Source organism: Vigna unguiculata, chromosome 11, assembly GCF_037176805.1.
Source record: "Vigna unguiculata cultivar grain cowpea cultivar isolate G323 ecotype 2 chromosome 11, ASM3717680v1, whole genome shotgun sequence".
In the NCBI taxonomy this organism is placed as follows: domain Eukaryota; kingdom Viridiplantae; phylum Streptophyta; class Magnoliopsida; order Fabales; family Fabaceae; genus Vigna; species Vigna unguiculata.
In genome coordinates, this window is record NC_140802.1 from 47,530,675 (window position 1) to 47,551,686 (window position 21,012).

Here is a 21,012-nt window from a genome sequence, read left to right on the forward strand (position 1 = left end):
CCTACTCTCAATCCGACTCAAACCCGTTTAATCTATAAGTTAAATGAGTCAGATTGAGTTCAACCCACTTCTGAAAAAACTAATTTTTTTTCTAATTTTATCCGTAATAAACCAGATTGACTCACAAATTAAAACTCATTTTGACATCTCTACAAACAAGCAATTTCGTACTCTCTCAAATATCAAAGCCCAAAATGATTTCCTATGAATCGTATCATATTAGTACAACCGACGTAAAATCTAAACTAAGATATTAAAGGGTGAGAATTTGTGGATCTATGCGAAAACACTTGATACAGCTTGTACAGGTCAAAATCGGGAATAACAGTTTGATTCAGAAAAAAATAAAAATAAAAAAATGTTAACCCTTTTACCGGGACCAAATTACTCTGAACGCAAGAGCTGCTACAAGAGCAATAATAGTCAAGATGCTGATAGATATTCCACCCAAAAGAACCTTATCAACGAAGTCCCACTTCTTCATCTTTCCGTCCTGCTTTTTAACAGATCCCGAGGCAAGCTCACTCTCAACCTTTTTGTGCAGATGCTCCCGCTTCCTTAGTATCCATTCAACGAAATTTCTATTGCTTTGGTTCTGTGGCACTGCAGTGCCTCTTGAAACGTCACTCTTGTCGATACTACAACAGATGTCACTTCCACAGGCACAAGATTCTGGCTCTTCTGAGAATCCACCAGACTTGGCTGGGTTAACGCAGAGAGAATGCAAGTCCCGATCCGGAACCAACTTGTTTAGAGCTTTATTATCACTTACACGGTCGATTGTCTCAACTACTTCCCCAAAGACAGACCACCTTCCCACAGATGTTATCTTAGCCATAGCTGAAGCTCCCAGCATATCGTCTGGAGCAAGTACAAGAACTTGTATATATCCTTTCGTATGACCAACCTTCGACATTGACAAATAAAACCATTAGTTGATATATAACACAAATAAATACATAGTATTATAAAGTCTCAAGTTCAAAGGGGTGCTTCACAGGAATTCACATTTTATCATTCGCAAGTATGCGGCGTGCAGGCGAGAACAAAAATTAGGAATAAAATAAGAAACAAGATATATCCTCGTCCCATCCCATTCTCTTTCATGATTGTACAAGAGGCCATAAACCTATGTTTATGCTATGGGAGTAGACCTCATGTAGCAAGACCCTTTTGCAGCTAAACAAACTAAAGTCTAAAGTGTTGCAATTTGAAACACCCTGCATGATTACCAAGGCAGTTAAAGTTTATAAACAAAAAATCCTGCTTCTCAACATTAATCATGATGAGAAATAATAAAAGTCCTCTAACACATTTTGAACACACTCTTTATGATTGATTAAAATTTATTTAAAATTACAAATTCTTTAGGTTCTACTTATTTAGTAAGCTCCAGACATGATTTTATTCTTCTGATAAATTTTAACCAACAGGAGAAAGTATGTTAGAAGAAGTATCAGAAAGGGTGGTGACATGTTATTAGCTCTCTCCGTTCTTGATAATTGGAATGAGCAAAAGAAAGACAGATCAGGAAAACCTCACCTCGGTTAGCCCTGAATTTCATTCTTTGGAACTATAGCAGGTCATAGTAATAAAAATATTCAGTGTTGAGATACTAGAAATCATAATTTCAGGCTTACAGGCACACAAGTGCAAATGAATTGAAAACAACAAATGACATACTTAAGCGAAATACATTTAAAAGCAACAAAAACAATCAACATTCAAGATCTACTAGACTGCCTTACCAAGTGAATTCCATCAGATGCAATATCGGTAATCCAAATTCTTTCCACTTTGCCTTCCATCCCAGAGTATGGTGTGAATGATTCAAAGACATTTGTCAGTTCTCGGCTTCTTCTCTTAACCACATTACTTGGAACCTTTTTCATCCTTGCAGCAGGTGTCCCTAGCATTTTATAGGAATATTACTATTATTACTTGCCCCAGGAGGGGAAAATTATATGCATCTTTTACAAATGATATCAGACCTTTGGTGGTAATATAGGTGGCCAAAATTTTAAAGCACCAAAATTTAAACCTGGTGAATGAAAATTCCCCAACAGTTCCAATCCCGCCCCCAACCCACTACGACACTTTTTTCTTTAACTCTAAATCCACACACAACATATTACCTAAAGTTTCCGAATTCTACTTGAGTAAAACAAAAATATGTTTATTTGTTCAAATGTACAACAACATCATGCTAAATTTACTGGTTATCAAGAAAAGTTTAACCATCATTGATGAACATAAATTAACAACACTTCTTTGTTTACTCATAACAATTAGAAAAGATGTTACTGGTAAAACAATAGCTCACACAAGCACCTCTCAGTAGTCATCTAGAAAGATATTTATGGACCTTTATACTGAGTAAGTAGCATACCGTAACACCTAGAACACGGGTAAAATGAAATACGGAAGAACAGGGAACTCCTCTGCTTAATGCCTCTATTATGACTATTATTATCGAATACCTTTGAGCGAGAGAATCATTCCATTACAATTTGGGATTAGTTTTAGCATAAGAAAAGGAAATATCATAAAAAGGGAGGTATGGAGGAGAAGGCTCCCACAAGCATGGTGGGGTTAGGGAGGGTCAGAAATGCACAACGCAATAAAAAGAAGGGAAAAAAACCACACGCAGCTCCCTTTGGATCCAAGACATCATAACCTAACTTCTACACTGTACTACAGACTAGGTTCCTTTTTTCTATTTCATCCTTAAAATGAAGTTATGAAAGTTGCATCCAATAGTTAGTCGGCAGATCACCCAAACCTGGTCGAGGATAAAATTGTGAAATATGAACTTGAGGGAACTTGTAATCTTTAACAAGATCGACAGTCTGCACAAAATCTTCATCAGTTTCACCTGAAAATGCCCAAGAAATAAGTGTTACCAAGATCAATACACTAGTTTTCTTCTTAAACTCGTATCAATATAAATTCGAAACCAGTTCAATCATACGCATTTTTTCACACTTCCAGTTCACAAAAGACTCACCCCAATTGTAATATCTATTTAACATGTCATTTATTATTAAAGTTGATAAGAACCTCAAGCTTAGAATCCAGCTTGACATGTTTTTATACAAAATTATTCAAAATTACCATAGTTATCTTACACTGTAGGTTTATTGCACACAGATGCATATCAGGAAACAGTATGTTACAGAACATAACAAAGATCTTCCACTAACCAGGAAATCCACATATTATATCAGTGGCAATCTGCATCTCTGGCACAAGCTCGGTTAGAGTATCTACAACAGTCCTGAACTCGCTCACAGTATATTCCCTATTCATTGCCTGATAAATCAAATTAGTTAGTAAATTATATGGTGCATACTATAGTACACAACCTCACCAATATTTTTTATGACTTACGGTCAAAACAGTATCACTTCCCGACTGAACTGGTACATGGAGAAAAGAGTACACACAAGGATGCCGCAAAATCTCAGCTATCTCTTTCAAGTGTTCAAGGATATAAGGTGGATTGGTCATTCCAATACGTAGCATTGTGCTTGCATCAGCTGGTAGTTCTGCCACTAAGGCCTTCAACAAAGTTGGAAGATTCACACCAATGTCACGACCTGTAAAACATCATGACCCAAGAAACCATTGATATAAAACACACTCCCCATTTCATAACATTTTGAGTAACCTGAAGATGAAACTTCATTAAATTAAAAGCTACAAATATCTTAAATCAGTGAAAGATATTGAAGGATGCTGGCCAACAATCAAAATTACCATATGCTCCAGTGTCCTCACTGCTAAGCCATATCTCTTTAACTCCATCAGAAATGACAGATTTTACACGCCCAACCTGCAGCACTTCCAAATTAATACGTACATAACACACATATAAGCAAAATGAATAGTAAAAGGAACACAAACACACATTATAATTCACTGTCAGTGTACTTACAAGGCTATCAATTGTGTAACTTCCTAGGTGACCCCGAGCATGCTTTGTCTTGCAATAAGTGCAGGCACCTAAACAACCAACATTAATAGGAAGAATCTCAACAAACTTGTTCTTCCTTACCTGATGCAGCAGTATAATTTGAAAAAATCAAGCTAATATGCACTAACCATACAAAGCATAAAACATATGAGTTAACACACGATAATTGGGTAGAAATTCAAACCTTTGGAAGGTCAAGTGCTGGCAATGTCTTACGGGTCAAAAGGCGCACTTCGTGACCTTTCAAAGTCTCTTCTACAATTTCAACAACACGATCAATTTGCTGGACTCCAACTATGCTGATCCCTTCCAGCTCTTTCAAATTTCGACTTCCTTGAGGGACACAGCCAGCAACAACTAGCGGTTTATTTGAAGATTTTCCTTTCGTTATGATGGTATCCATAGCAGATTGACTAGGGGATTTCACTGTGCAACTGGAGTAGTAATTACTTAACGTGAATATTACAACGATGCATCGATGTTAATGTGAATCGTATGAATGAAGCAGAAAAAGTGTTGAGGGTGGAGGAATAGGATAACTGACGTGTTAATGAGCCAGAGATCTGCTTGGTCTGGATTGTCACTCAACGAATAACCAAAAGCAGAAAGCTGGCCAGCCATATATTCACTGTCACTCTGTCAAAATCAAACAATTATGCACGAATTAATCAATTCAGAGCACAGAATGCGCAACACAGAAATGCACAACACGACACAACGAAACACAACACTTGCCTGGTTGTGAGAGCAACCAAAGGTCTTTATATAGATAGTCTGCGTGAACGACACCAAAACAAAGAAATAATGAGAAAATAAAGAGAAAGCGGAAGAGTGAGGATAATGATTAGACCTACCTGAGTGCCGGGGATTGCAGGAGAAGGCGAAGATGAGAGTTTATTCCGCTTGCTCCCAACGCCAACGCCGACGCCCACAGCTGCCGCCAACGGCAAACGGAAGCCCGGTGGAGTTGCGTTTCCGCTTCCGGCCAGCAAATCTTCAATGTCCTCCATCTACTCTCCCTTCTTTTCTCTCTCTGCTGCCCTAAACAAAAACAATCCTTCTCTCTTTGCCGCTCCCATTTTCTTATATATTTAACTCAAAATCTCACTATTTTACTTTTAATTTCATTCAATTTATGCAACCATAATTTTGTTTCAAACTCTAAATTAAAACTATTTTTTTTGTACAATCTTTTAATTACATTCTCTACTTAAAAAATATACCGTGTAAATTCATATTTTATGATACTTTCACATTGCTATAAACAAAATTTAAGAATCTTTAAAATTAAAATTTTACAATTTGCTACAAAAATATACGAAGTCTATAAAAAAATTTAAAAAATACAATTATCATTTTATATATATTTTAATGTATGAATCTAATTAAAATTATGAATATGTTTAATAATTTGCAATACATGAAACCTTATTTTAGTAAACAAAGTATTCAATTTTTTTAGTTTATCTTCAATGCTATATAGCTTTTTTTTTTAGGAAATAATAAAGGCTCTTGTAAATATTGTGATAATATTCAGTATTTTTAATATCTAAGTGTTGGCTATGGGTGGCGATTAGAGTCTGGCCCGTTGGGTCGGCCTGCAGGCCCACGAAAAAAATGTGGGATGTGCCAAGTAGTGAGCTCGCAGGCCTATATTGGTCCAGTTCGTATAAGTTCGCAGCCCATGCGGGTCGGCCCTCAAGTCCACATAAAATTAAAAAAAAAAAAAAACTTCCACTTGTATGTATTAATTACTTTTGTATGAACTCTTACATTAACGTGTCTCAGATTCTTATATAACTAAAGAAGACAAGTATTATGTATTGTTTAATGTGCTAAAATTTAGTATACATTGTGTATGTCATAGTATAAATACGATGAGAATGTTGAATTATCAATTTACCATCCAATTTCCCAAAGTCTTTACTTAATTTTGTGAACTTTTTCAAGTTTCCCAATTTTTAAACACTGAAAGTTTTATCATAAAAATTATAAAATAAAACGGGTCAGCCCACGGACATGCGGACCAAGGGATATGCGTGACGGACCATTATTTACGGTCCGCATAAAATGTGTGGGGTGGAACAGACCAGTCCGCATTGTGCGAACCTTATGCAGACCAGACCTAAACGGTCAAACCGACCCGCATTGCCATAACATGCCAGCCCTAGTTGGCATGTTATTGTTTGATTAGTTTTGCGTAGCCATAATATTAGAGAAACCAAGCATAGCTCAATATTTTAAAAGAAGTCAAAATGAAATAAAAGAAAAATTAAAGGAGAGTGTGCAATTAATTCAAAGTTGGTGGAGTGTCATTTTTATACGCTATGATAACATAATGGTATTTACAATTTTAGTTTACAGAAAATAATAATAATGCAATGATATGGATGAAAACTATACTTTCTTGATTTTCAAGAATTGGCGAATACTCTGATAATCGAATTGATTCTAATAAATGCATATAAAAAATATAATATAATGTGACAAACAAATTTTGAAATAAAATGACTTTAGATTTTCAAAATTAAAATATGAGTAAAACACTTAAGGTACAAAAAAATTTGATAGTCAAATATATTATAAAAGTTGTTAGCAACATTATTAAATTATTATAAAATATAATGTATTTAAATTTGTACTAAATTTTAGTAATTATTAATCAAATTAATATTCATCATGCATATTTTTCGATTGGTTTAGAAAATTTATAAATTATCATTATATGAAAATTATGTTACAAAGTACACAAACCACTCTCCACTACATATAGAAAGAATATGAATGTGCACTTTTTCATGGTAAATTGCTTAAAAAAATTATCTTGATCGATCCATGTTAGTTTGCTTGAACCTCACTGAAAAAAAAATAACTTTCATCGTCCGATATTTTTTACCTTTGACATTTGCATAAATACTAACGTCGTATTGGGTGACGTTAAAATAATGTCAGAAACTAGAGCAGATGTCACTTAACGTCGAGGATAGAAAGGTCTGACGTTATCCAACGTCAGCAGTGGCGGATCTTGACCAATAATTATGGGGGAGTCAAATTAATATATTCAAAATTTTGAAGTTATATTTTATATGAACACCATTTTAGATACACTATCCTAATTGCATCCCTTTTACTTGTTGGATATTCTTATATTTGAATATGTTTCATGTATAATATTGTTCCAAAGAATTAATACCAAATTCATCATCATCTGTCATTTTTTTAACCTTAAGAAATGACTCCTCCAATTGAACAATTGGATTATAAGTACGATATTCTAGTTTGTGTAAAGAATTTGAATCTGTTTTCATTTTCATCTTCGTGGGTAGTTTTCCTTTTATTATTTTTGAAAAATAAATATAAATTCTTTTACTCTTCATCAATTGACCTACTTTTTTTAAGTTTGAAATTCAAAAACAGTTTATTATAATCTAATGAAAAGTTCAAAGATATAACTAATAAAAGAAAAATCTAATAATCAAGTCACAATTGAAAACTCGTTATGAAAAAACACGTAGTAATTATAAGGTAATTCAATTTTTCAACTAATTTTCTATACTTCTTAAGATGTGAGAGTTGCTATCCCAATTAGGTAGGAGTTTGACATTTAGATTCATAAGCGTGTCAACAAACTTTAAATTATTAACCCAATTTCAGTTTAAAACATTCAATGCATACCTCCTTTGAGAAATAAAAAATCCATTATGCTACCTCAATCCCTAATGAATATTTGAGTTTGCCAAGGTCTTTAGCCTGAAAATGGTGACAAATGTGTTGTTTTACCTATGTGAGGTCATGGTGATCATTGTTTGTAAGTACAATATCATTGACATATACTACTAGATAGATAATATAAGGATCTGTCTCATTACAAGTCATACCAAAATGGTGAGCAACAATGCTAAATTTGTCAAACCAAGTCCTAGGAGACTACTTTAGGCATATAAGTATTTGCAGAAATAACATATCAATCCAAAAGTCTCTACCTAAGTAACAAAAGCTGAAGGTTACCCTATATAAATTTCTCCATACAAATCACCATTAAGAAAATCATTTTTGACATATAGTTGACAAAGAGACCAATGTTGAAAAGCAACCATGGATATGAATAAATGAATAAATACCGTATTTGAAATTGGACAAAAGTGTCATCATAGTCAACCCAACAAATTATGTATAACCTTTGACCACTACGCAAGTTTTTAGAAGATTAATAATACCATCAATACCAATTTTGATAACAAAAATTCACTTACAATCGATAACAAAAATTCACTTACAACCAACAACAAATTTCCCAAATGATAAAGAAATGAGTTCCCAAGTTCAACTATTCTAAAAACCACTTTTTTTCATTAAACATGACCCGACTCCAATTAGGATGAACTAAGGTATCACCTGAATTGACACAAAAAATAGACAAACAAGTATAAAGTGAATGAGATAGTTTATGATAACTTAAATCAATATAATGAGGAAAAAAACTATGGGTGAAATATATACATATATCTTTTCAAAGGACAATGGGAATACCATATTCAACTATCAAAATCGAAGATGGAGGAGTTGTGACTATAAGAGAGTCGTTTGGTGAAGGATGGGAAATCTATCGAGTATTATACACCTAAAGATGTGACAAAAGTGGGCAATTTGTAGGTACACTATACACAATAGGAGGATAAAAAACAATTAGGATAATGACTTGATCAAATGTAGATACAATAGAAGAAGGATTGGACTTGAAGTAAAGGGAAGACCTGGGGAATGTGACATTAGCTAAATTTAATAGCGATTAAGAGAATGAGATAAACATGTGTACCTTTTTTGTGATATAATGAATATTAAAAAGACATTTGTGCAACCTAGCAAATAATTAATGAAGACCAAGACAAAAATTATGAACAAAGCATGTAGACACAAAGATTCTAAGTGGTAAGGAATGAAGAGGTTCAATAGGAAATAAATTAAAATGACGATTTTTGTTACCTAAATACAAAGGTGGCATGCGACTAATGAGACACGCACTAATAACAATATCACATCAAAAACTTTGAGGAACCTCACAATGGATTAAAGTTGTACGAGTTGTTTTAATGAAATGTCTATTTTTGCAATCAGTCACCCATTTTATTGAAGTGTCACATGAGGTTAGATGGAAAATGTCATGAAAAGCCATAGACTTTTGGAAAGAATGAGAAAGATATTCACATGCACTATCATTGCGCAAAGTTTTAATAGAAACTCCAAATTGATTTTATATTTCTTTGTAAAACTATTGGAATATGGAAAATAACAATCTTATACTAAAAACAACCAAATACATCTTGAATAACAACCAATAAAAATGACAAAATACTGAAATCATAAATTTAGCTTAACACGACTTTGTCTCCAAATGTCATAATGAACTAAGGTAAAAGGAGACGAAACACATTATGTAACACTTTACTAAACAAATTACTACTATGTTTTCTTAATTGACATGACTCACAATGAAAATTTGATAACTTAAACAAACTTAGAACAAGTTGGGCATCTTGGCAAGGCTAGGATGACTCAATATCTAATGAATGAGAGAGGAAGAATTCATGAGCAAACCAACATGCACATCTAATGTCAATTATCCTTCTGGAACTCTAATCCTGTAAACAAATAAAATAGTTGGTAAAAGAGATAATACAATCAAGGGAACAATGAGGCAAATAAAGGATAATTAGTTAAATGGAGACCTAAACACATAAACAACATTATTAATACATAGAAAATAAAGAAGATGAATAACACTAACACCATGTGAGGAGGCCTCAAGGCCATTGACCATGGTAAGAAAAAATAAATAACACAAAATAAACAGAAAAGTGAAAAAGGATTTATTATCAGTAACTTGGCTTAGAAAGACATCTACTCAACAATGATCAAACAACTAACAACCAAGTTCACACAATCAATTCAAATAACACTCATGAATGTTATTCTTCAAAACAAATTCAAAAAAGAGTATGTGTAACCTTGCAAATTCTTAGCTATGGTGCTCACAATGCAAATATCATAAGAATGAACGTACATGTTTTATGAGAGACTAACAACCATAACAAAATGTTCTCATTGATCAACAAAAGGAACCAATCCTCACTAGAAGAAGTATATCACTCAAGAACACTAGTAAATAGGGTTGTTTATTATTCTCTTTTATACCACTAATTGCACATAATTTGATTTTTTTTTCATTTCAAGAGTCAAGAGTTATCAAAAACATGCAACATTAACAAAGACTTTATTTGGTATTATGACTAGGCTAAGAAGGGTCTTGGTTTTTCTAGGTAGCAATAATAAACAAAGAGAGCAATTACAACATTTTACAACATTAACAATCTACTCTCTTCTAATTGAAAACTAAAGTGAAACTAAACACCATCTTACAGTCACATTATTCATTTTTTTCTTCTTTTTCTTTTTTCTTCTTACATATGACATATCTACAAGACTGCACCACATCAACTGTAACCAATTCTAGTATGTTCCTCATGCTTCCTCTTGATAATTTCCCCAAACTTGAATCACACTAATGACCATAAAAAGTTTACTCTCCCACTTAAGGTAAGGGGTCAATCATATTCATCAAGACTTAAGGGTTCAAAGATGAAGGAAAGTTTCTTTTTATATTTGAAGGGTTTCACAAAGGTTTTGACCTTGAAAACCAAGTTAGCCTTTAGGGTCATAATATGATGCAAGGAAGGAAAGAAAATGCCTTGTTTATATGTAAACATGGAAATGAAGAACAACTAGCAATGAAAATCAAGCAAAGTTAATTAAAGTCAAAAGTGATAACACTCAATAAATGTAAACTCTAAGGGCACAAATCTCACCTTGTGAAGTTTTGGTTTCCAAAAGTGGTCATACAATTTGCCACAATCATTAATCGTAGTAAAAACAACAACAACACTAGGCATACAAACAGGAAAACAACCACAAACACAAGTTTTCACAAAATCACAACATACTCTCAATGTAGTCCAAAATCAACTTATGAGCAAACATTAATGGTTCTCCTCAATGTTATGCAAAACTTACTCAAAGTCACAAAACCAATGCATCATATTTGTCAGACTAGCCAAGTCACAGTCTTAATTTATTATCAAACAATAAATTAAAAATAGAAATAAAAAGAAAGAATTCAAACTCCTTTTTTGGGGGTCACCTGTTGAACCAATACCATTGCCTCCTTGTGTCTTTTTCTTCATTCTCATCAATACATTTCACCCACAAGAGTACAAAATATATTTGAACAAACAAGTTAGCACAATGAAATTTATATAATCAATGGTATGAAAACAAAGAATTGAAAAACATAAACATAACAAACCAGAACAAAGAGAATTCAAAACATAAACAATAAAGAGAATTGAAGAATGAAAGACATAAACATAAACACACCAACCAAAACAACAATCATACACTTCAAATATGTATAATGTATTAAAACAGATTTCCCAATCAACTTCACTCGGATTCATCTTTTTGTAAGATTACTCAGTACTCTATTTATAATGAATATTACTTTCCATATTATCTAAGGCCAACACACACAAATTTCTCTTATAGTGCCTATCTAAGTCTTAAATTGCCTACTCAATCCCTTAACATAAATTTGCTCAAAACTTGCATTAAGATTTGGAGCAGTGCGGGGCAAACATACAATCTCACATTGGTTACTTGCACTACAAAACATAGACACAATATTCCAAACTAAACACAATATTCAATCCTTGTGCAACACATGACAACTCTTACATTCAATAACTCAATTAGACAATCCATTCAAAAAAACACACAAAACTCTTTTTGGTATTTTTATCAAAAAGTTAGTGTACAACAGAAATTTAACATAGAGTATTTACAATTGCAAAGACTGGACTTCGTCAACTTCAATCTCATGCATATTGAATCATATCAATTCCATATTCAAACACACAAATATAATCAAATTTTACCCCTAATAACTTTGAGCGTACGATAATTCATTAAGTTTCAATTCCTTGAATCCTTAACAAGTGAAATCATGCATTAAGTTCAAGAGACATTACTCAAATCGTGAACGGTCTACCTAAAGGATCTAATGTTGGTGAGCTTGAGGACACCAACAATGAGAGACCACATCCAGAAGTAACAAGCACAAGAAAGAGAAAGAAAGGTGATAATGAAACACAATCACCTGATGCTAAAAATGGAAAAAAGATTAAATAAATAAAATGACTGAGCAAGCAGTGGATGATAAAAATATCCTTCATCGTCAAGTCCTCTCAATCTTCCATGAAATTATGGTAGATTGAAAGGTTTTAACAATTAATTCTTCGGCTTGTTTAATTATGTCATGGTAGTATATTTATTATGTTTTATTATGCTGATGGCTTAGAACTAGTATTGGAAGTGTGCTATTAGGAGAAGTTATACTCATTTCTTTTTAGTTCGCTTTCTATGTTTGTACTTTTTTGTGTGTTCATGGTTTTATGGGAAGTCCAAGACCTTAAAAGAACCGTTTTAAGATTATGTTATGTGGAGCTTTTATGCAATCTATCTCTCTATCTTCAACATTTGTTACGAGTATGATTGGTAATTGTTTTATACCTGTGAATGACGAATGAGATTTTGACAAAATATTTGAAATTGTTGTGGAAATTACCTGCTAGTTTGTTTGTGATTCAACCTCAGATTTGTGCAGTTGCCTGTATCAGGTGGTAGCATAGTGATGGCGAAAACAATGGTTGGAGAAAAAACAAACTAAGAATAATGCTAGAAATTTAAAAAAAAAAAAAACTAAAAATTTAGTATAGGTGAATCCACTTGTCTTCGGGGACATAGATTAAACTTAACTCCACTTAACTCTAAATATTATGCTAAAATAAAAGAGAGAAGCATAAGTTGAATTCCTAATGTGTGTAAAGCGCATAAGATTATATATTTATAAATAAAAAATACAATATAATGGGCCTAAGCCCGTTACATGTAACATGGACGAAGTGACACTGCAAAGGGAGCATTTAAATTACCTAGGCCCTGATCAAGGAAAAAATTAAAGTTCGGCGAGTCATGGATTAACTTTTGCATTTTGTTATAACTATTCCTTTTCAAATTGCTTGGATAATCATACTTCTCATAGCACAGTCAACTAAGTGTCCAATTCTCTCATAAAAACTACAAATTTTGACTTTTCCTTCTCTAAAAAAACCAAATCCTTTGTCTCTACAAAATTGCTTCCTACTTTCTATAGCATTAATGAACACTTGGCCTTCATCATTGTTTGAACTACCAATCCTCCTTTCATCTTGTAGTACTAAGAAGAAGAAAAAAACCTTACTGACATCAGGAAATGGCCTCATCATTAAAATTTGAGTTCTAAGAACATCAAATGCACCATTTAGCCCACGCCCGCAAAGGAATTTCATAATGCATTCTCATTTATAAATTTGTGGCGATTTCTTCCTGCACCTCCATAAAATTTTGTATTTTGGAATGTAAAATCTACGATACATTTTTTTATATTTTGGAATATACAATTTGTATTAAAATCAGATGAAAATTATTTTTTAAATTGTATAATATAAAACATAAGAAAATTATATTTCTAAAATGTGGGAAGTCTGCTCATTACTTGGTTGGAAAGAAGAGGAAGTTTCAAAGATAGTAGGTGGTGAAGAAAGGTTGTGTGTAGACAGACTTTGTTACCTTTAATAGGTAAGGAGAGACAAGTTCTTTAATATTAATACTTCTACATACTTGCAACTAGTTTGTAATCAAATTGTATACTAAATAACCTATTGTACCTAATTTGTATTCAATAGAGTCACACTTATGGGCTTGAGTATCAAATTTACCTCTATTAGAAGAAATAGTAAAACAATAGCACAAGCACCAAAAAAACCCTTAGGTGTTTAATATCATTAACTTCACCATAAAGGACTTAATATGGTGTTTTGGACACCAACAATGAGAGTACAAAATCTCTTCAACAAGTGAACCTTGTTGACATCAGCAAAGGTACCATCATTAAAATTTGAGTTCTAATAACATCAAATTCATGACTTAGGATATGTTTGGTTGAGCGTTAGAGAATTGATTCCAGTTAAATTGATTTTTTACTGAAATAATAATTAATTGTTTCTCATTCAACATGAATTTTTTATCTTTTTAATGATTTTGGAAACCAAACACATTAATTTTGCGTTAGAAACTCAATTCTACTTAATTTGTACAAAAGCAAATACGTACCAAGGAGTTCCATAATGCTATTTTCTTTATGAAAATGTTTTCTGTGGTGCTAGCTACACAGATACACTTCGCAAAACATACACAAACTGGAAGAGACCTGAAATTATCTAATTTCATACCGTCATTTCTATAAAGTAATGAGTAACAGAATTTGCACCTTGTCTTAAGGACATCAATTCCTCCTGTAACTTAGCACTCTAACTCAATTTGCCTGTGAAAAAACAATTACTCGACAATTTCAATGCTGTAAGAACAACTTCGATGTAGATTATGTTTGTGAAGTAGTGGGTTCAACTAAATTGAGAATCCAAGAGAACACTAATTTGTTGCAACCCTCCCAAACATCAAAGGTTGTTGAATTGAACACATGAGGCATGGCAAAGATCCATTGATGACTAATGGAGGTACAATGGTCATAGAAGGATTTTCACCTAGATGGATGTAATAAACTCTAAATGGGTTTAATATTGGATCTTGTCTGTGGAAACCTCACTGGTGGAGGAGTTTCACTGCCATTATTGCCTGAACTTGATGTTTCTCATGCTATGATGTCAGGGAAGTGAATATCAATCAATTTTAGAGATTAAAATAATTAATTATTATATTAACTAAATTATATATATTTTTATTAATTAAAAATTATTGATATCTAAAATTATTTTTATGAATAAAAAATTATAATTAATTATGAATTAGAGTATAAATTAATCTCTAATATCAACTATTAAAGTTTTAGACATCAATTTAAATGCTAATTCACAAATTAATAATATCTTTTTATTCATAAATACCAATAATTTTTTTCTTATAAAATGATATTTAAGTTAATTAATATAGTGACTATTTTTTTTATCTATACGGTTTAATGATTTTCGTGCAGTAGCTACATGTACAACATAACAGAAAGCTAAATGACGCCAAATCTAGCAAGTTTGTTGAATGATTGTTACTGGGTTGGTGATTGAGATTTATCACGTCGGGTTTGAACCTCTGATTTAGAGGAAGCAATAATAATATCATGTTGGCTACACCTCCTAATCTAATAAGCTCCAAGGAAGCCCTAACAGAAGGTCACAAATGTGTCGAGTTTTGGCGTACCATGTCTAACGAAGTGACAGCCAAGGCCTAGATATGATGTGTCCAAGTATAAGAACTTTAAACACTATCCTGATTTCATTTCTACATATCTATGACCATATTTCAAGGCACCAAATTCGACTTTTTTCCACCGGCTACACAAACAATGAAATGAAATTTTTGCACAACTTCCTTTCCCGAAAAAATCACTCCAACTTGGGATTAGGGTTAGTACGTTACAATGGATCTCATTATTAAAAACTAACGATCCTAAAGTGAAAAAGGTTGTGATATTTCAATTCTTCCAGCTGATGTATACTACAAACGGGTTCATTCTTTTTGGCCTACTTGAGAAGGGTGAAAAGTACCCATTAATTGCCCGGCACCAAAGAACAAGCTAATAGGAACTTGATCAATCTTACAGCAACTTTATAAGTTCAATACCTAAACAACCTATTTTGGGTTGAGAAATCTCACCAAATTGCTCATTCTTTCTTAAAAATCATCAGGCTTATTGCCACCTGATATAAGCAACTTATTGCCACATGATATAGGCAACTGCACAAATCTGAGGTTGAATCACAAACAAACTAGCAGGTAATTCCCACAACAATTTCAAATATTTTGTCAAAATCTCATTCGTCATTCACGGGTATAGAACATTATCAATCATGCTCCTAATAAATGTTGAAGATAGAGAGATAAATAGCATAAAAGCTCCACATAACATAATCTTAAAACGATTCTTTTAAGGTCTTGGACTTCCCATAAAACCATGAACACACAAAAAAGTACAAACATAGAAAGCGAACTAAAAAGAAAAGAGTATAACTTCTCCTAATAGCACACTTCCAATACTAGTTCTGAGCCACCAGCATAATAAAACATAATAAATAACTACCATGACATAATTAAACAAGCAGAAGACTCGGTTGTTAAAACCTCTCAATCTACCATAATATTATGGAAGATTGAGAGGACTTGACGATGAAGAATATTTTTATAATCCACTGCTTGCTCAGTCATTTTATTTATTTAATCCTTTTTCCAATTTTAGCATCAGGTGATTGTGTTTCATCATCACCTTTCTGTCTCTTTCTTGTGCTTGTTACTTCTGGATGTGGCCTCTCATTATCGGTGTCCTCAAGCTCACCAACATCAGATCCTTCAGATAGATCGTTCAACTCCTTTGCCGAATTTTGGTTGCCTGAATCAGTATTGTCATCTAATCCATCTGCTGCATCTTCAGTTGACTCCAGCGACTTTTCAATATTTGCAACATTGGCTTTCAGTGACTCAATCGCATCCTTCAAATGTACATTAACCTGTCATACAAGCCCACCACCACACAAGAAGAATTTATAAACCGTATGTTAAGTTGTGTTCTTAGAACTGAAACTAAAGAAAAGCATAATGCTAATTTATATACCAGATATGACACGAACCTGAATGTTCTGAAGATAATCAGAAATGTCAATAGGGCAAGAAGGACATGGTATCACAATTTTTTGGGACCGAAGCGTTCTCCCGCCCCTGCTTCTCTCCCTCACCAAAGCCTGACCAGCAAATTTATCTTCCAAACAGGACTTGCAGAAGTTATGAGCACACGGTGTTGTCACCGGTGAAACCATAACCTTCTCGCATATCATGCACGCGAACCCTGCATGTACAAGAAAAACGGTAAGATAAAAAAGTATTAATGGAAATCACGAAGAGAATGTTGACCATTTAATTGGAAGGTCCAGCGTCAATCGTTGTGAAACATTTTATTAAAGTACCTATGTGCAATTTTTTCTTGAGTATCTCAAGTTGAAACTTCGTCGTCTCCCTAGTTGACATTGCCCTTACTCCCTCTATGGGTTCCTCACTTTGCACCTTTCGTTTGCTGGGAGGTGGTGGTTTCTTCCACTTCCAACAAGAATCTTCTTCCTAAATAAGTCATCTACTAGTTAAAACTAAATGTATTTCAAAATTCTAATTTATATTTTAGAAAATATATCTTGTATAGATTGTTGAAAAGAAATGAAAATACAAATATTTGAAAAAGTAAAATGAACTCCTCAATAATCACGCACATCAAAATCCCAAGACGGAGATTCAGTCCTTTCAAATGTGATGGTGGCCTTTTTCAGTTCACGGATGCCCGGTAAGGGTCTGGGCCTATCTCCACGATCATCACTGTGTTTCCAGTTAAGAAACTTAGTAAGAGTGCAGATAGCAAGATGCGTGTAAGCGTCAAATGTGCTACAGAATAAAAGAGTGCATACCTTGTCCAGGGGGCTGGTTCATTGTCACACCTAACGAATAGATACCGGCAAACTTTGAAACCCTGGTTATGGAAATGACATCAGATACGCTGCATGTATTCAAAAAATAAGCAAACAAAATATAGCATAAAATTGCGCATATCCACCTGCAATCCTGCTATCTGCCAACACTTTTCAATTCTATAAATTCCATCGTAGCGCACGCCAGTCGGGGGAGCATATGAAGATCGCTTTTCTTTGTGAGATCTGCTTATTATAGGTAATGTGTAAAGATGGTACGGTGCGAATTATAAAAGTTCCAAATATATTGATTAAATGAAAGCTCTCGTGTTTTATTGAGCAAGCCAAATATATTGATTCTATGAATTATAGTAACAGTAATAATAACACAGATCCAACCAAAATTGCCATGGATAAAACCCAATTATGAGTCAGGTCGACTAGTTAGTTCATAAATAGTCATGACAATAGAATCAAGGTCTCAAACTTTGCAAATGTAGAAATAAATCTAGTACAACAGGATATCACATGTTCAATAAGTAAGACGTCACAGATAAGATTAATTTTCAAATTGAACCAGAATCAAAATTCAGTAAGCAGTTTCGATTTGCACATAATCCCAAAGAAGGAGCAGAGGATTTAAGTGTTAAGTATGTGAGAAGTACGTATCGTATCCTATGATCCCATCCCTCGGCGAGGTATAAATATATAAATAAGAGTGTGAAAGAATAGAATCTAGTAGAGTAGATGGTGACCTGACAACTCGAACCGGATAACCCTTAAGACAGCTAACTTGAAGTGCAAGGTTGTACTTCTCGAACTGCTGGTCAAAAGAGTGACTCTTGTTGGTGCGTTTGTTGCCGCTAAGATCCTTACCGCCGCTGCAATGCAGTGCCAAGAGTGAATAAAACATGAACAGAACAGGAATTGAGTGAATTGTAGATAAATTTAGGTTGTTATACCTTCCGGTGTAGAGAAACCACTCTCCATGATCTTCGTCATCCACATAACCACCAGAAAGGACAACAGATTGAGCACCTCGATCTGACTGACCAGCTATGCCACCCACAGGGACGAAGTGAGCACCCCATTGTCTGCATTCCAGTCTGTCTCTCCAACTTTCACCCACCAGCAGACCCTGATTCCTCATGGGGTCATGTTCTGCAGTGATTGGACCAAAATGATCTGTAGGCACGGTCACAAATATTTTTCCACTGGCCGCATTGGCACGGCCCTTCCTCTGAGCACGTTCAGTGGTAAACGGCTCATCGGGTCTGTCCTGATTGTGCCAGAAATGGTTGACAGTTCCATCGACTCCAAGATTAGGGTTAGAATTGGTCCTGGCCATGCGAATTGCAAACACCAATGCAGAATTGATCCGGGGCTGGCTTGTAAACTTTGCCGGAACAAGCTGGCGGCACTGGACACAGTTCTTCTTTCCTTGTCGAACCCATTTCTGGAAACACTTCAGACAGAAACTGTGACCACATGGAGTCTGGAAACGGTTAAATTAAACTCAGTCAGTCATATCAAATATATTAATGTAATAATAATAATAATATATCCAAACACATCTCAGCACAAATTTATGTATGATTTTTTTATTCCACAAAATATTTATATATAAACATATTATTGTTCAATCAATTAATTAATTAATTAAGGGGAAGTGGTAGGGCCAGGACCTCTAAGGACCGGATTTTGGGGGAAATAAATATGAAGGCAACAAATTAACCGTGGTGAGTGAACTGGGAGGGGAGTGATTGGCCTTTCAAGTTAGAAAAAAAAAAACAGAGAATGATGTGATGAAAAAAAAAATAAATTAAAGGAGAGAAGAAGAAGAAAGGGCACACAAACCGTGACGGGCCTCTCCGGTAACTGGAGGCAGATGGAGCATTTGATAGATCGAGAGACCATATCCCAAACATTTGTGGATTGGGTCTCGTTCTCTTCTTCTTCTTCCTCTTCCTCGTCCTCGTCTTGTGCAGGAGCTTTTCCAGTCATGAGTTGCTGGCGTTTCTTGGCTTTCTGAGTTTGGGTGAGAGAATCGTCGTTTTCAATGGCAAGCATTGCGGTGACGAGGTCATTGCAAAGGGGAGAAGGGAGGGGTGAAGGATGAGGATTGATATCGGAGCAGTCAGGACAGGACCAGTGAACGGTGGCTGCAAGTGTGGCCGGAGGGGAGGACAGGCATGGGAGGTGCCAAGGACTGTTGCAGGTGATGCATATCAGGGTCTCTTCCTCTCCCGGCACGGCCTTGCACTGCATGCAGGCGCCCTCACTGTTACACGGAAGCTGCGAAGTCATTCTTTCTCTTGTTTTGTTTTCTTATGTGTTTTGTTTGTTTGGTTTGGCTTGACGATGGTTTTCTTTATAAAGGAGTGAGAAACAAGGAGAGGGAGTGGTTTTGAATTGAATATAATATAATATTGTGTGCGGAGTTTAGGTTCCCTCAACTTCTCTCTTCCAAAATTACCCTTTTTTCATTCTCAACCTCAACGTTTATCTTTTAACACTTTTTGAGTTGTTTTATGAGCATTCATTATCTAAGAAAATTATTTAGTATTAAATATGATTACACTATCTTAAGTTTAAGTGAATTTTAAAATTAGTTATTTTTTAAAATTTTATATCGATTTATTCATTCATCTTTATAAATATAATTTAATTATTTTTATCAAATTTTGTTAAGTATATTTAATATTTTAACGTATTTTATTATAATATTTGAGTTAACATTAAGTGAAAAATATGTCAAATGATATAAACAATTCAAATACTATCATGAAATACGCTTGAAACGTTATATAAACATAACAAAATTTGGTTAAAAAGACTAAATTCATACATTGTTAAAGATAAATGACTAAATTTGTCAAAATTTTTGAAGTGTGACTAATTTCAAATTTCACTTAAGTTTCAGGACCAAAAACATATTTAACTCAATTATTTAATATTATAAACATTATTCAACCACAGTATAAATATAATTCTTTTAGTGAGAATTATAATTAGTTTTTTTTTAATATTGATACAATTTAGTTTTTTTAATAAAATTTATATATTAAGTTTATTTGATGTTTTAAATGCGTTTCATGATAATAATTGAATTATTTACATTGTTTGACAAGTTTTTACTTCAATGTACAATATTTTTTAAACGTCAAATGAATTTAACAAAATTTGGTTATAAGAATTAAATTCACGTATTTTTAAAATCTGAAAACTAAATTAGGTCAAGACTAAATTGAGTTAAAAATTTTGAAGAGTGACTAATTCTAATTATTACTAAAAGGATAAAGGATAAAAATATATTTAACCATTTAGAAAATAATTTTCTTTCTTGGTAAACTCTCCTTACTTATAAACTAAATTGTATAAAAGAAAAAAGATCAATTTAATGAACATGTATTATTAAAATATATATTA

General features: G+C 33.6%; 2 protein-coding genes and 1 pseudogene across 3 annotated transcripts; all 3 read right to left on the reverse strand.

The window, feature by feature from the left end:
• Positions 1 to 180: 180 nt before the first annotated feature.
• On the reverse strand, positions 181 to 5,050 carry LOC114169901 (Methylthiotransferase). The gene is made up of 11 exons (XM_028055287.2): positions 4,831 to 5,050; positions 4,712 to 4,750; positions 4,521 to 4,612; positions 4,161 to 4,410; positions 3,938 to 4,057; positions 3,760 to 3,835; positions 3,391 to 3,599; positions 3,204 to 3,312; positions 2,783 to 2,875; positions 1,749 to 1,909; positions 181 to 907 (listed from the first exon to the last, which is right to left on the reverse strand). Exons 1-11 carry the CDS (start codon positions 4,984 to 4,986, stop codon positions 371 to 373), a joined length of 1,842 nt encoding a protein of 613 aa, XP_027911088.1. The 5' UTR covers positions 4,987 to 5,050; the 3' UTR covers positions 181 to 370.
• Positions 5,051 to 9,302: 4,252 nt separating this feature from the next.
• On the reverse strand, positions 9,303 to 15,877 carry LOC114169080 (uncharacterized; annotated as a pseudogene). Its single transcript, XR_014986562.1, has 3 exons — positions 14,262 to 15,877; positions 11,172 to 13,426; positions 9,303 to 9,615 (listed from the first exon to the last, which is right to left on the reverse strand). The product of XR_014986562.1 is annotated as an uncharacterized LOC114169080 (transcript).
• A 145-nt stretch (positions 15,878 to 16,022) lies between these two features.
• Positions 16,023 to 19,947, reverse strand: LOC114168186 (E3 ubiquitin-protein ligase ORTHRUS 2-like). The gene is made up of 9 exons (XM_028052923.2): positions 19,441 to 19,947; positions 18,546 to 19,078; positions 18,339 to 18,464; positions 17,730 to 17,829; positions 17,584 to 17,645; positions 17,392 to 17,494; positions 17,095 to 17,245; positions 16,762 to 16,976; positions 16,023 to 16,641 (listed from the first exon to the last, which is right to left on the reverse strand). Exons 1-9 carry the CDS (start codon positions 19,888 to 19,890, stop codon positions 16,348 to 16,350), a joined length of 2,034 nt encoding a protein of 677 aa, XP_027908724.1. The 5' UTR covers positions 19,891 to 19,947; the 3' UTR covers positions 16,023 to 16,347.
• Positions 19,948 to 21,012: the final 1,065 nt, after the last annotated feature.

Excerpts from the sequence above, each read along its gene's own strand:
- LOC114169901 (XM_028055287.2), bottom strand. The coding sequence starts at position 4,986 with ATGGAGGACATTGAAGATTTGCTGGCCGGAAGCGGAAACGCAACTCCA. Across the intron at positions 4,411-4,520 it reads GATCTCTGGCTCATTAACAC|TTGCACAGTGAAATCCCCTA; the intron begins GTCAGTTATCCT and ends TTACTACTCCAG. Across the intron at positions 1,910-2,782 it reads ACAATTTTATCCTCGACCAG|GGACACCTGCTGCAAGGATG; the intron begins GTTTGGGTGATC and ends ATAAAATGCTAG.
- LOC114168186 (XM_028052923.2), bottom strand. The coding sequence starts at position 19,890 with ATGACTTCGCAGCTTCCGTGTAACAGTGAGGGCGCCTGCATGCAGTGC. Across the intron at positions 19,079-19,440 it reads TACCGGAGAGGCCCGTCACG|ACTCCATGTGGTCACAGTTT; the intron begins GTTTGTGTGCCC and ends AACCGTTTCCAG. Across the intron at positions 17,246-17,391 it reads CTCCGTCTTGGGATTTTGAT|GAAGAAGATTCTTGTTGGAA; the intron begins GTGCGTGATTAT and ends TGACTTATTTAG.